At 46.0% G+C, this 14,861-nt stretch overlaps 1 protein-coding gene across 1 annotated transcript in view; it reads left to right on the top strand.

Moving 5' to 3' along the window:
- Positions 1 to 14,601: 14,601 nt before the first annotated feature.
- Positions 14,602 to 14,861, top strand: part of LOC135392650 (E3 ubiquitin-protein ligase RNF220-like) — a 39,866-nt gene continuing 39,606 nt past the window's right edge. The window contains exon 1 of the mRNA XM_064623368.1: positions 14,602 to 14,813. Coding sequence (XP_064479438.1) covers positions 14,739 to 14,813 — 75 coding nt within the window. The 5' untranslated portion in view covers positions 14,602 to 14,738. The remainder of the gene's footprint in view (positions 14,814 to 14,861) is intronic.

Raw genomic sequence — 14,861 nt, 5'->3', positions numbered from 1 at the left:
AGAGAGAAAAAAAAAAAAACTATAAGAAGGCTCAGCATGGACAAACGGGAAAGCGACGCGGTCCAGACGACTGCTTCAGTCGTCTGTGTTAGCCTTCATTTGTGATACTTTATCATTGCGCTACAACCTATTTGTATATTTTTAATACTAATTTAATCTCGATTAATATTTAATTTTATACGGAAGATTTCGATGCTCAAGGGGGATTTTGGAGGCGGTTTAACGTGGAAAGCAGTCTAGTCGGAGGGCCAGGAATTTGCTTTAAATTAGATTAGTGAATTAAATTATTAATTCGGGTGTTTGCCTCCTAGCATTCTCTGAATTAACTGCCATTCATAATGGTATCATTATTTCTGCTTAGTAATTGAGAATGGCGACCTTACCTCTCTTTTTCTTTCTTTCTTTTTTTTTTTTTTTGTGCCGGGATGTCAATTGGAATGTTTCAGAGCGCCTTGGTGTTTCCAACAAAGCACCATTCGCGCGGCCTTCCTTTTTTTTTTCTTGTTTGAGTAATAATCATCATATTATTGCAAAAAGGACCACGTGACAACGTGCCCCGCAGTCGCGTTGCGCCGACACGTCGTCACGTATTCTTTCCTCTCTTTTGTATTTCGCGGGCCTGCTTCGTAGAAACAGAAAAAGAAAAAAAAAAAAGAAAAGAAAATGTCGCACAAAACAACGTACAACATTTCAATTGACATTTCGGCCCCATTAAACCCATATTTCAGAATATAGCTAATTAGTACTATCTGATTAATTAAATAGCAAAATAAAAATAAATAAACGCAGACACGGGTGACTATGACGCGCGGCGACCGCTAATAACAACATCCGGTTTGATTCACGCGCGGGAAGCATACAAGATGGGACATCATGTATGTAACCTACAAATCAGTAGGTCTAGTAACGAAGCTCGGAGAACTGTAACCACATCGGACTACAATCGTAGTTGCTATAAAAAAATAAAAAAGAAGAAGAAGAACAGAGAGAAACACGTTTTTCTACTTTTCTTTTTTTTTATAGCAGATGTCGAGTGTACTAGAAGAGTCAAGCTGGAGATGAAGTGCAGAACAGTCACAAACAATGTTGAATTTTTCCAAGTTTAATATATACAAGCTTTCGCATTGTGTACCACACTTCATCAGCTACAGCTCCGGTCAACCTTAACAATAACACCAGAAAAAGATGTCGCTGTTATCGTGCTGGGCAATGAGACCGATTTTTTTTCCCATTATTATTATTAAGGTTGACCGGAGCTGTACAAGAGAAGTGATGATATGTAAGAAGCGGTGGTACGTAAAACGGACAGAATACACTTGCTCCTGTAAAGCGTACTCTCCCTCAACCTGATCCTTACCGAGGAGAAGCCAACTTTACAACCACGTTAAATCTAGCTTGTCTTCTATAGCAACGGTAATCGCAAAAGAAAAAAATAATAATAAAGGCATTACACGATACCATCAGAGGAAGACCCATAAAGCATTTGGGCAGTTGAGTTTCGCGGAGACATAATCTATTATGCGTTATATTAGGAACAGGACGAGCAAATCGGCAGTTTGGTTCCGAGGGTCGTCGCTCGCTTAACAATAGGGAAGTAACCCTTGACGGATGGCTGACGTTTATTGTCTATTCTCGCTTTCTGAATGGGAGACTCTCTTCTTTCTTTCAACTCCCTGCCACATACGACATCAGGAGAAAGAGTCCGAACGTTGCAGCTTCGTGTTAAACAACCTTCACCAGGAGGGGGTAACGCGTTATGCGAAGACACTGCGGAGCGGAGATTATGTACAGGGGTTCTAAGGAATGCGGAATAAAATTTCTACAGTTTGCTGACGTCAGAGAGAGAGAGAGAGAGAGAGAAATAGTTGGTCACGGTTAGTTCGCAATGCTAATGAAAGTGTATACGAAGAGGGGAGTCAAGTCCTTCGGATCACATAAACAAAACACAGAAACCGACACTGAAGATTTTTGTTTAAGTTTAATTTGTACTAGCTTTCGCGCTTAGGTACACGATTCCTCAGGTACAAAGTGAAGTGGTGACACGCATAAGTATATATACAGTATAGACATATACACGACTAATCACAATGCTGTGCAAAGAAAGGGAAGGGGAAAGGAGATATGGTGCCACATGTCTGTGTACAATGAATTGCCGGGCAGACGGATAAGTGACCTCTAACAGTTTAAGAACAGTAAAAGGTGTTATTGTGAACAAAAAGGCTCGCCAACCCAGTTTAAAAATGCAGGGTGGTTCATCTAAAGTATCAAAACACAAAGCTCATTAGAAAAAGACTGCGTTACTACAAAGAGAGTATCAAACGGAAAGCGCGAAAATGTAGAAGCAGATCGTTCGGACGTATAATTCGGACGTATAATTCGGAGTACATAATAGATGTGCTTCGTAGCTTAAGCAGTAAATGAATAAAAGAAAATAGCAGAGTAAATAGCGGGGTAAATAACCGACACAGTGTAAGAAACATGAACAGAAAGCGTAACTATAATATGTTTAAAAGTGCTCCGAATGTCAACAGAAACATAAAATACACTCATTGTTGCTCATTTACTTCACAGTCGTACCATTCTTTCGTAGAGCGGCAATTCCCGCTTCATTATCAATTTCTGCGCTCTTTTTTGCTTCCTCAAACGCCATCGTTTACCATTAGTCGTAACTGCCCACAATATTTCAAGTCGTTCATCACCACGCTGTTCTAAACGCTTCTACGTCAGCGTAAAAAAGGTCGTGCTACGACCTTCGATAACCTCGGCCGTTAATATACAGTACGTACACCCGTGTTTGCACCGAAACTTTCACGAAGATTAAACTTGTCATACGTCGTCAGCCCTGCTCAACACACAACTCTCCCAGGGTGAGCAAAAACTACGATACGGTCCTGACCATGTCCACCCTCCTATATCAACAGAAGAAACTACGAAAAAGAAATCACAGCGAAGCATTTTTTTTTCTGCGCTGGGAAAAGAATGAAACAAGCGGGGTTCTCTTAAAAAGCAAACACTTCACCCATTGTGCCGCGTTTTGAACCTGTACTTCGTATTGAAAGCGGACGAGCAGGAAGGAAGTTCGTTGCCGCGATGGGTACAACTTACAGAACGCGTTGCTGACCCAGTCGATTACTGCACGATGAAAGCAGACGACAGCTGACATAGTGCAGACGACAACGCACGAAGCAGACGACATGTTTTCACGAAAGGTAAGATGAAAGAATGTTTTTTAATAGTTGATTAATATACGATGGAGTCACGGTATCTAACTAGACGGAACTAACCAGAACGGAACTAAACTAGAGCGGAAAGCTTGTGTGTTTAACGTTGAATTCATGCTAATTTAGATGTATTACTGCGCAATTTGTAACAGCCAGCGGTGACGTGTGCATACTTGCTAATAAATAATATATAGATATATACGCAAATAGTATAGTTTCCCGAAAACGCGAGGTAAGGAAATGTACGTATCAACGAAAGCAGACGACATGGTTGGTTTCGCGGAAGGTAAATGATGTCTGCTATATTGGTAAGTGAAACTAAACGCTGGTCACTACTAATTATACACATAGCCAACATAGTCAACCGTAAATTTAGCCACTGTCTTTGGCGTGTGGGAAATCAATGTCCGTTTAAAATTCATTCCAACTCGTCTTTTACGTGTCCTCAAGCTCAAGGGTTTCTTGCACTATGACTCCAAGATGCACAGTTACTGCAGATAAAGCGGCAACCGTTTATACTATTCTTCAACATTCTAAGTTCAAAATGGCGAATTTGACGTCTAACACGTCCTCCACTACAAGCTCTATTTCCGAGCAGACTCGTTATTTCCTTGTGCGAGCTTCGCAAATGTGGTACTTCATCTAAGCTTATACCGTATCGATACTGCATAGACCCTTTTAGCTGAAAGCGTAAAAGCAGACGACAGCTAATGCAGACGACACACATGAGCAGCAGACGACACCGTTTGCCGTCATCACTGATAAACACGGTGGATGATATAGATAAAAGCAACACACAATAAATAAAAGGTAACAGAAAAGGTTCATAAATTACAGAAATAAAAACGTCACACAGCGGTATGCTGCATCTCAGGTCCGCGTGGAACTCGGTGGAGCAGATGACGGTCGAGCAAACAGAAGAACGCGACGCTCAAACATTGCTTGGGAGGGACAGCAATTATCGACCCTGGGTCATCCAGGATTGAAGTAGGAATGACTGCGGTGCTTTTCTCGGTAATTCGCTCTCGTCTCGCACAGTCTGTCTTTGTACATACCAGGCTGCGTGAACTGCGTAGGCGCTGTGTCAATGTATTCCAGCATTCTGCAATAAATTTGTACTTGATTCTTTTCACATATTTAAAGGGACACTTAAGGGTAAGACAGAGTTTTCCGAGGAAACTTTCACACCGAAAACAGAAATACTAGAAGATGCTTTCGATATGAAGCCGCAAAGTAACATCGCGATATAACAAAAAAAAGCGCACGTATCTGAACAAGCTGACACAAATGACGTCACGCTCCGAGTGCCATCAGCGCCACCGCAGTGTCGTCGCCGTCGCATCGCATATAGGTGTCACTTGTGCTCTCAAGTGCCTACTCAAAAGACGCGCGGGTAAAACTGGCACGTCTCAGTACTTGAAGCCCTCGTGTACTTTTTCTCCCCCCACATCCCCGGCTGCTTTGCATAACACATCTGCAGATATTTGACCCAGCGTGAGACGCATAACAAAAGACGTCTTTAGCTCGCTTCGCTGGAAATCTGCATGGAAACAGCGGCCCACGGAAGCGCGGTGGCTGTCATTACTAGCCACATTACATGGCCGCTTAAACAAGCATCTGTCTTTTCCGGCGCTCGAAAGTATACAAAGGGGGGGATGTGTATGAACGGGCGGGTGCTTTTCTATGTGGTGTGGTTGCACCATGTTTTTCTTCCGCTGTGAGCGAACCTCTTTAAACCTGTAGCGTATATATATCGTAACACCATAGGGTAGGGTTGCAAAGCGACGCTTTAAAAGAGACGACCGCAACCGTTGAAGACCAGGCTCTTCTGCGTGAGATCGCAGTCGATGTGATACCTATTCGCGTGACTGCGAGAGTTTTGCAGAATGTGCAATGTGGGTTAGTGGAGTGAAAGCTAAACATTCAAGAAACAAGCTGTTTTCTCTTTACACTTTCGTCGCACATAATAATAACTTTGTGATATTAGCTGTTTGCCTCTTGAGGGTATCACACCAGGATCAAGCAACCCACGTTCAAACCCTATACTTCCAAGTCACGTGTTACTAGCTCCCACGTGATGACGTTGGGACCTTATAGCGGTACCACTTGAGGAAGCATGTGCCATTCGCGCATATTAAACGAGCAAAACAGCATAACGCAGATAACTCCGCCGTAATCCGAACTTCAACCGCCACTCTTGTCAAAATATCCTGGCAGATTTACGATCCGATACCTGGACCCTTCGACAGCGAGATAAGATAAGCGTTCCCCTTGATCTCACCCTCTTCACGTAAAGTCAGCACCCGGTCCGTATATAAAAAGTAAAAAAAAAGAAAATAGAAAAAGAACAGAAGGTGGGGGGGGGGGAGAAAAAAAAAATCAAGCCGCAACGTACGTATAGAAAAATGCAGAGCTCTTCTCTTTCTTCGGGGAACACATGAACTCGACCGACTGGAACTAACACTATTACAAAACACACTTCTCTCCGAGCTCGCATAATGAAAGAAAAGAAACTGCTCAATTCCACGTACAGTATTCAAAACTTCGGGTCCACATTTCACGCATCACGAGACGAATTTATGCTGTCCCCTTCCTCCTCGCCCTCCTAATCTTTCCTCACCCCCCGGAGGGTGTTAAAAAAAAAAAAAAAAAGAGAAAAGGTGGCGCGCAACAAAAGGTGTACAACAACCGTTGCCGACAGCCTCCTCGCACTCTTATTATATAAAGGAAGTCAAGTCCTCTCGATTTCTCAGCTTCTATTCATAAGGCTCTCCGCAGTAACGCCGCCCTGCCCGCCGGGCAGATACACTACTCTTCGTGCGGTATTACTCTGTGTGCTTACACCGTCCTAGTTTGAGTAGTTCCCACAGCCGGCGCCAGGTGGGGCGGCTTTATCAAAACACTCGCCACTGGTAACACGCATGATGGGTCAAAAGGTTTGTAGCCTTAGGAGGATATATATACATAGTGAAGGGGTTATGAAGAGGCAATAGTTGGGGTGACTGATTCCCCCCCCCTCCCTTCAATAAGGGGGACAGGGGGAGTTGAAATAATATATCGGTTTGTATAGTATTTCTCGCAAATTGTGAAAAAATCACTGGGAATATAATGCTTCATCGGCGTTTGTGGATAAGTGTTGAATGTTCAGCGAAAAATCTTACTGAAAAGTTTACTGTAGGGATGACGTAAAAAAAAAATTCACAACGAGTTAATTTTTATCTCTTCCAGTCACATGATGTGTTTTTCAACCTTAGGAATCGTGTGCTGCGAATTCTAATTGGCTGAAACTCAGCCGCAACTATGGAAGAGAACTCGGGTGCCATCTGCATCTATGTATGATCTTCTTCTTCCCACGGAGAATGGCAATGTATGATCTCTTGCGCTTTTGTTCCTCGTCTTCGTAAGATCTCTTACAGCGCTCCGGGCGCAGCGGCTTACATTAAAAATAAAGTAGTTTGTTCTATGTAAATTGTGAGGAGCAATTTCTCCCCATAAATCTGCATTATAACGTGGACAACGCGTTCTTCGCCATACTGGTCATACTTCCTTTTATGAAACGCTATGCTGCGGTAGGCCAATTCCGGATAATTCCCAGCTAATAAATAATTGAATGGGGTGATAATGAAGCGAGAGCTGCTCACGATAATAATACCAGTAAATACGATCTGGATAGGCTACGATGCGCTCTCACTTGTGGCCACATTAGGGCTATTCTATTGCGCATAGAGCTCCATGCTGTCCGCGATCCCTCCGTTACCTAAGCACACCATGGTGTCTCACAAAAAAAATAAAAAAAATAATAATATATAGCTGATATCGAAAAAGTTGGACTTTCGTGACATAAATCATCATAAACATAAATAATAATAAATAAAAAGAAAGCGCGTCCTGGTTTTGGATGGGATGTGAAAAGTGGCTGAAAATAACATTTTATTTTAATAAATCTAAAATAATAATATTTCATTATTGATTATTTATGTTTTTTTTTTTGCATTCCTCCTTCACTGTTGCCCTTTCCTCCCCTTCCGTACTCACATGGTCACCTCGTTAGGTACATTTGCATTTGTTACATTTACATATTGTTATCGTTACATGCACACATGCTCCATTATTTTCTGTACCCGCTGACGAAGCATGGTCCTCCATGAGAAAGCTTGTACCAAATAAATATAGAAAGTTTCAGTGCTATATTTCGAGTGCGCTTGCCATCGCGGACTTGACTAGCTTTTCGCGCCATTTTATCCTGAAATTACTAGCATGACTATATAGAGCACCGTACGAGGGAAATATTCATTCAGCCTCTGCGATTTACGAAACAAACGTGGATTTTGTTTCGCCGCAGAAGCTCAAAACGTTTCATTTAATTTACTGTCTGAAACTGTGACCGTGTGACGTCAAGAAAAGTATTAAAGAAGCACTGAGGTAACCCCCCCCCCTTTTTTTTTTTTTTTTTTGTTTTTCGGTGCAGAATGTCCTCAAACGAATAAAATGAGTTCTCGCGAAAGAACGATGAGCGAAGGCTGTGTTCGGCACACTTTCGAAAAATCCTTCTCCTCGCGAAAAGAGCGCACCGCAGAACGAGAGGACGTCGTGACGTATGCTACTCTCCTCACGTGACCAGTGACGTACAGCGGTACAGCTCGACCACGTCACGAGAGCATCGTGTCGGCCGTCTGCGGTTGCTTTCTCGACTATTTTTATTTTTTATAAATTCGATTGCGCAGCTATAACGCACCGCAGAGCGAAAATATTTTGCGTGGTGACACCTGGTGGACAGCTTGACAGACGAGGCAGGATTTCGAGCGACGTTAAATGTCGCCTCATTGCTCCTTTAACGGATTAGTGTATGAAGAGCGACACGAACACTTAATGGAGTCGAACAATGAATTAACGCGATTTAAAAAGAAAAAAAAAACGTTTCACGAACATTTCGTCACCGGATCAAATAATGTATGCATTATCTGTACATACACTTGCAGTTACCTAGATAATGTACGCCTAAGGAATCCCCCGCTGTTTACTCAAATGACACCATAAACAAATTATTTGCATAGTTTGGAGATGCACCTGAGTTCATTTCAGCTTCATGGATATGTACCAAGGGCCGGCTTTAGAAAATACCAAGTTCAGCTGTTTGTGGGCACTCCATTTCACGTGGGTTCCGCCTATCGCACCGCACCTCGGCCACCTATGCGGAGACGTATGCCATCCTGCTATTCCTAAGGTCTATTTTGGATCACCACCCCCGCCTCTGGGTGGTTTACACAGTTTCGCGGGCAGCGCTGCAGTGCATAGACAACAAAGGCATCCGTGGCTCCTTGGCTCCGGTGGTAGTGAACATCCTGACGACACTCAAGGTTTTAGAAGACAGGGGCCACCGGCTCACCCTCCAATGGGTCCCTATAGCCACATTGGAATAAGAGGCAATGAGGTAGCGGATCGGGCAGCTGCTGCGGCTCACCATCGCCGCTCAGCAGTCTCCATCATATTTTCGAATGGAGATAGGCGCTCCCTCTTGTCCGCGTTGACGTCGCCTTGGGCCCATCAGGAATGGTGTCATGACATCAGCCAGTGGTCGCTTCTGTATGCTGTTGACCCAACGCTTTCATTTGAAATGCCAGGTGGTTTCCCTCGCCTCTTTACGTCTCTAGTGCGTCGTTTACGACTTAGCGTCGCATTCACCCCTGCACTCCGGTATAGGCTGGGCCACAGCACCACGGCGCTGTGTACAACCTGTGGTTTCCCGGCAACAATCCGACACATTCTCGAAGACTGCAGCCAGTACGTAGGCGAGCGACGGGCCTTTAAATCTCAACTTGAAATGCTGGATCAGAGGCCATTCAACATCTGCAAAGTTCTCGGCCCATGGAGTAACCCTGGACACCAGTGCCGTGCACTTGGCGCTCTTCTTTCCTTTCTGGGGGCCACCGGCCTCCTTCACGAACTGTAGGGATTTCCTTCCCTCGTCATCCTTTCGTGTGAACCTTTTTGGAATGGGGTAGGGTCTTGCACTCAACGCAGGGGAACATCCCACATCATCATCATCCATTCATCTATGTTGTTGTTGTTGTTGTTGTGGGTACTCAGTGTGGAAATAAATAAATAAATAAACATGTTTACTCATTCAGCTAGACCAGCGCTCTTAGGTGGTAGTCAAGGTCATGCTGAAGACTTGGAGGTAGTGGGTTCGAATCCTACCACCGGCTGTGCTGTTTGAGGTTTTCCCTGGGTTTTCCGAAGACTTTCCAGACGAATGTCGGCACGGTTCCCCGTGAAGTCGGCCCAGGACGCATACTAAGCCCCTTGTCTCCCACTCTTTCCTGCTGTCCCCTCTCCATCTGCACGCAGCTCATAGCCACAGTTGCTTCGTGGCGCTAGCAACGGAATAAAAAGAAATCATTCAGTCAGACTGAGCTATGTTTCGTCACACTGTGTCACACCATGATCGTGAGAAAGTGCAAGAACTGCAAGAAATCGTTCAAAGCGCCATCGAATTCCCAAAAATCCCCCCCACGAAGCTTGGAGCGAAAATACCAGAGAGGCTAGGCGTTACCTCCCCACCCACTTTTTTGTCCCTTCGATACTGATTGTAAGCGTTTACAGGAGCCGTTATCAATCAATCAAATGTGACAATACACTGACGTGACATCTTTATACCGCGGTGACGGGTGCAGACGAGGGGGGGATCGTCTGCTACATAACGTCGCGTCTGTTTTGCCGTGTCCCCGCAACTTGTCAAATGAACTTACCGCTGACGTCTAAATAGGTTTCTTTCTCTGACTTAATTTTAACGTCTATTGGACAGAGGGGCCTCCGCACTCGGGTCCGAAACGAAAATGATAACAGACTTTGAAAGTTATTGTGCTTGTAAAAATGATGGAAACACGGGTAGGAACGCTTTATTACAATTAAGATGAACAAGACTTTCGTGCAGAGTCTGCACTTCACCTGATGAAGTGCAGACTCTGCGAGAAAGTCTTGTTCATCTTAATTGTAATAAAGTGTTTCTTCCCGTTTTTCCTTCACTCAGTGTAATCACAGTTAATTGGACTTTGGCGTTGCTTTTTACTTTGTATTGTATTGCTTGTAAAAGATTAATTCTTCGATATCACTTTTGGGAGTAAGTTGCTTTTGTTTTTAACGCGATAGCATATGTACATCATCATCGGGATTCGCAATTGCTTAAAATGTGTACTCGAAAATAACGTTCGAGACAGTTACAACGGAAACGGAAGAACCTCCGTGTTATATTAAATAGTCCGATTTCTAGGCCAGCCATAAAAAAACAAATCGTAGTCGTATTCATATGCGCTCGTTGGCACAGTGCACCAAATAGCTTAACCAGACCATTTGTTCATTAAACCCGTAGATGTTATTAGGCAGCGCGTGCGTGTTGTGTGTGGTCTCGTCCTTGTCCTGTGTTTTGGTGCGTTGTGCTTCGTGATCGAGCGTAATATAAAGAAATATAAATTCCATCACCTCCGAATAAATCTCCGTTGTTGTTGTTGTTGTCGCTTCTTCAGTTCATCCCAAATTATACGTGCCTAGATATAACAAGCTCAGCTTAATACGTAATAACAATAAAGATGCGTCATTCAAAGGGGGGGGGGGGGGGGGATTTATTGGCAAAAAAAAAAAAAAAACGAAAAGGAAAGATAAAAGGGGAAAGGTCAGCCAATGCAGCACGCCGGCTTGCTATTCTCTAAACAGAAAAAGTAATACAACATAAAAAGAAAGACATAAATAAAAAAAAAAAGGTAAATTAAGTTCAGCTGTTAGCTTAGCTTAGATTTAACAACACACGAATCTGTTATACTCAATAACCGAAAACGCTACAATATATAGGCGTAGTCTATGACTATATGCCCTTGGACGGTGTTGCACTCCAAACATCATCCGCATATTGGTTAAGAATAACATGTGCTGAAACGCCAAGTGTTCAAAGCAACAGAAGCTCGACTGTTTTGCGATACAAAGCCCCCAAAGACAAGACAAAAGAAGCCCCCTTGAGTTGGGTCGATGTTCGGAGCCCATTATTCTTTCTAAAAACTCCGGCACCCCTGTGGGCTTGAGCTAGTTAGATCACTGACCGAAGCCCAGAGTGTTTCCAACATCCTCTCCACTGAAGCCAATTCGACCTTCCTTCCCCTTCATCATATTCTCATTCCCTCTTTCGCATCTGCAGCGGCGCCGCCACTGCACCTGAGCTCGCTTTCCTGTAAAGCTTTCTGCTCCTCAGAACTCCGGCGCAATGCAAAAAAGATTGCTTTACAAAATGCCGTATCCATAACCCCCTTCGCGTTTAAACGTTTCAGAATAATGCTATACAAAAATAGAAGAAGAGTCGTTGCAGAACTGATGGTCGAGATATCTTCCGCCGAAATACCGTCAGGCGCTTTGTATGATTCGTCATTTTACGACATCCGTTTTCTCACGGGAGAGAAGAACTCGTGAAACCGAAACCAGAATAAAACGACGAAAAAAGAAAACCGGGCACGGCATTATAAAAAGCAGAAATAAAGCGAGTCGCAATTCGTTTCTTTCACTCTCACGCTAACCTTTTGCAACGCTATATAGTTATGTAAATTGAGATGAAATCTGACAAGATGGAGTCGAAACGCAGACGTCAAAAGCGAAGCAGACGAATCAGTCATTTTCAAACGGACGACAATTTTCCTTTCCTCGTATCCTCCGCACCGCTCTCTTTCACTCGCCTTTTTCTTATTCACTCACACCTTTTACTACTAAACTTATGCAAATTAAGCAACAAAGAGCCACACACGATGGAGTCCCCCAAAACGCGGACGTCAAAAACGAAATGGACGAACAAAGCAGACGACAACGAATCTGTCTTGGCGAAAACAGACGACATATTTTCTTCCCCCTCCGCCACGATTCGCCCGCGGCCATCCGTCATCTGCGCAAAGAGCACATACACTCACGCTCCCATGACACCATGTGACCGTATACACACACACTCAGAGTTCGTCTGCTTTCGCGAGAATGATCTAGAAGGGTGCTTTTTCCACCCTTCAGCAACCCCGTCACCCCGTAACGCATATCGGACCACTTTGCGTCGGTACCCGCCCGCGGTCCTCCGCGGATGAGAGAAAGCTAACCCCCTCCCCTGTCCTTTTTGTTGCTGCGATAAAAAAAGAAAAGGAAATAGAAAAAGAGTCCGAAATCCCCCTCTCCGGTGGGCAAGTGAGCGAAGCCGGCGATGCAGAGGCCAAATCCGGGCAGGCAAAATCCGTACGAATTTATCTTCATCATCTTGCGCGCCAACGGAGCCGTGAAAAGCGAGCATCCTATTGGACGCTTCTTCTGTTGTGCCTCGTCGGTCTGCTTCGCAAAAAAAGGGTGAGCACAAAGCAGAAGACGGCTCATGACATTTATCACCTCCGCCGCTGGGGGTCGTCGTATTAGCAAACGTTTTGTTCGTCTGCTACTAATTGCGGCACTGGAAGCGCTGCTAATTGCCCATCGAAAGTCGCTTTGCGGCTCACCTGGGCACAGCTGCGCCGCCGAGGCCTCATGAAACTCGCATCGGCGGCGGCCATTCTGGATTCCGGCGGCGGCAGCAAACGAGGGTTTGAATCTCCCCAGCGCACCGTGATGGATTGTGCCATTTCCCAGCGTACGCGGGGTCCGATTGCTTTGCCTCCCCCCTGATGGATTCGCTGGACTCCAGGTGAAAGGTCCAATAACTTGACTCACTCATTAGGAAGCCAGTGGGCGGTATAATTGCTCGTCGACCATAAATGCTCTGATGGATAGCGTGAGTCACGGATTTTATGGGCGGGCTAATTAACGTACACAAAACGGTGTTGCGGACAGACGCGCCCAGCCGTCTAATTGCCCGAGGCGCGGGCACAAAGTCCCGTCTTTCGTCGAGGTTTTTTTTTTTTCAAAAAGGGAACCGCGAAAGGACAACCGTCAAAAGGGGGATCATAAAGCGGACGCTTTTGAGGAAAGATCGCTTTTGAGCGCGCAACGCTTTGCGAGGCGCTCGAGCGTTTCGGACGGCGGACCGCGTTTTTTTGAAGACGCCCTTTTTTTATTTAATAAGACTCGCCTCCGGGTTTCGCGTGACTTTCTACAGGATCTCGATAAGGCGACGTAGTTTTATGTGAAGCGACATCTGCGAAGAAGATTCTTCTTTCCGACGCGAGAGGGCGAAATGGCTCAAATTGAAAGCGACCGTGTCAAAACTGCGTCCCTTTTTCCTTGACAATGGCAACAGCCATCTGCCACCGCGGCCGGGCCCGCCAATTTAGCGCTCGACTGCAGGACGACAATGACGTCGAAAACTGCCCCAGTACCATATGCCTTTTGATCCCTTCCCTATGTATATGTACCTGGACGTCTTGGGCTAATCCGGCTTTGGCGGTCCGCGAACGCCGGAGGCTAATCCGGTACGGATCACTGGTAATCTGCTGTTTGCCGTGGAAGCGCAGTTAATTGCGTGGCGCGTTGACTTTGAGGCTTAGGCGATGATATCGTTAAGCGGATCGCGCCCCCACCGAACTGCCAATTAGTCGGGCGCAGATTACGCAAATGAGGCGACCCATTAGTTCGTCACTTTTAAAAGAGACAGCTGCTGCTTCCCTCCATTAGGTTGAATCTCAACAAGTCCCGGATGACGCAGCGGTGCGCGGATTTAGTGTTGGGCCGGCTCTGACTTAAGTGGGGATCAGAGCACCGCGGCGCTAGTGGTTTCAGTGTAAACAAATGTCGGGGGTAAATCCCGTGGCAGCGCCATTTCCAGCCGGGATTTGCTTTCCCCCCGCGGTGGCTGATGGGAAAGAGAGAATTGATCCCGCTGCAGAACAGCGGGCTCCGGGCTTTAAAAAGCATTTGTCTCACTCTGCACAGGTGAGGGGGCGCTGCGCCCGGGATTACGCGCCAATTACCCGCTCGCTCGTCCTGTGACGTCACACACTGATGGACTCAGCGGTCGTGTAGACCTCGGAGGTACTCGAGTGACGCGCGCGCGCGCGCTCCCGTTTGCCAAGCTCTCAAGCAGCCCGCGGGCTGCTTTCAACCTCCGGGACTTTCGTCCCTTTCCTTCGACGCGGAGAGAAGAGGGGGGGACAGAAAGGAAAAGAAAAAAAAATGGGGAGGAAGCGAGGGGGAGGCAAAGAAAGAGAGTAAGGGCGCATGCGCGCACGAGGAGCCAATAAGCTCGTGCGGGACAGGCCCGCAGCCGGGGGCCGGGGGGAACGGCCCCGGGACCGCCTATCCCCCGGGCTCCGCCCCCCTTCTGCGGCACTTCACTCGTCGGAGGGGGGTTCCAAAAGAAAAAAAAAAAGATGTGCAAGTGGCGTCGGCAGTGAGTGTCTCTTCGCTTGTGGATATAGAGAAGAAGTTGTCCGCTAGGTGGCGGATAATTTGGTGCCGCTCTTGCCATTGGTGCGGTGGCTGCGCCGCAGTTCCGCCGGGCACTGCGCGCTAGCCGCCGCCGCCGCCGAACCACCCCGAGAGGGACAACCTCACTCACTGACTGAGTGAACAGCTATGGAGGACTCCGCTGCGGCTATCGTTACCGGACCGGCCGCTGCGGCGCCACTCAAACTCGGATCAGTGCATCAGGTAGGTTATCTTATCGTCACTTTCTTATCATTACGCACTGATAAACTG

The sequence above is a fragment of the Ornithodoros turicata genome, chromosome 4, assembly GCF_037126465.1.
Source record: "Ornithodoros turicata isolate Travis chromosome 4, ASM3712646v1, whole genome shotgun sequence".
Classification (NCBI taxonomy): domain Eukaryota; kingdom Metazoa; phylum Arthropoda; class Arachnida; order Ixodida; family Argasidae; genus Ornithodoros; species Ornithodoros turicata.
This window is presented reverse-complemented; position numbering and strand designations above follow the sequence as displayed.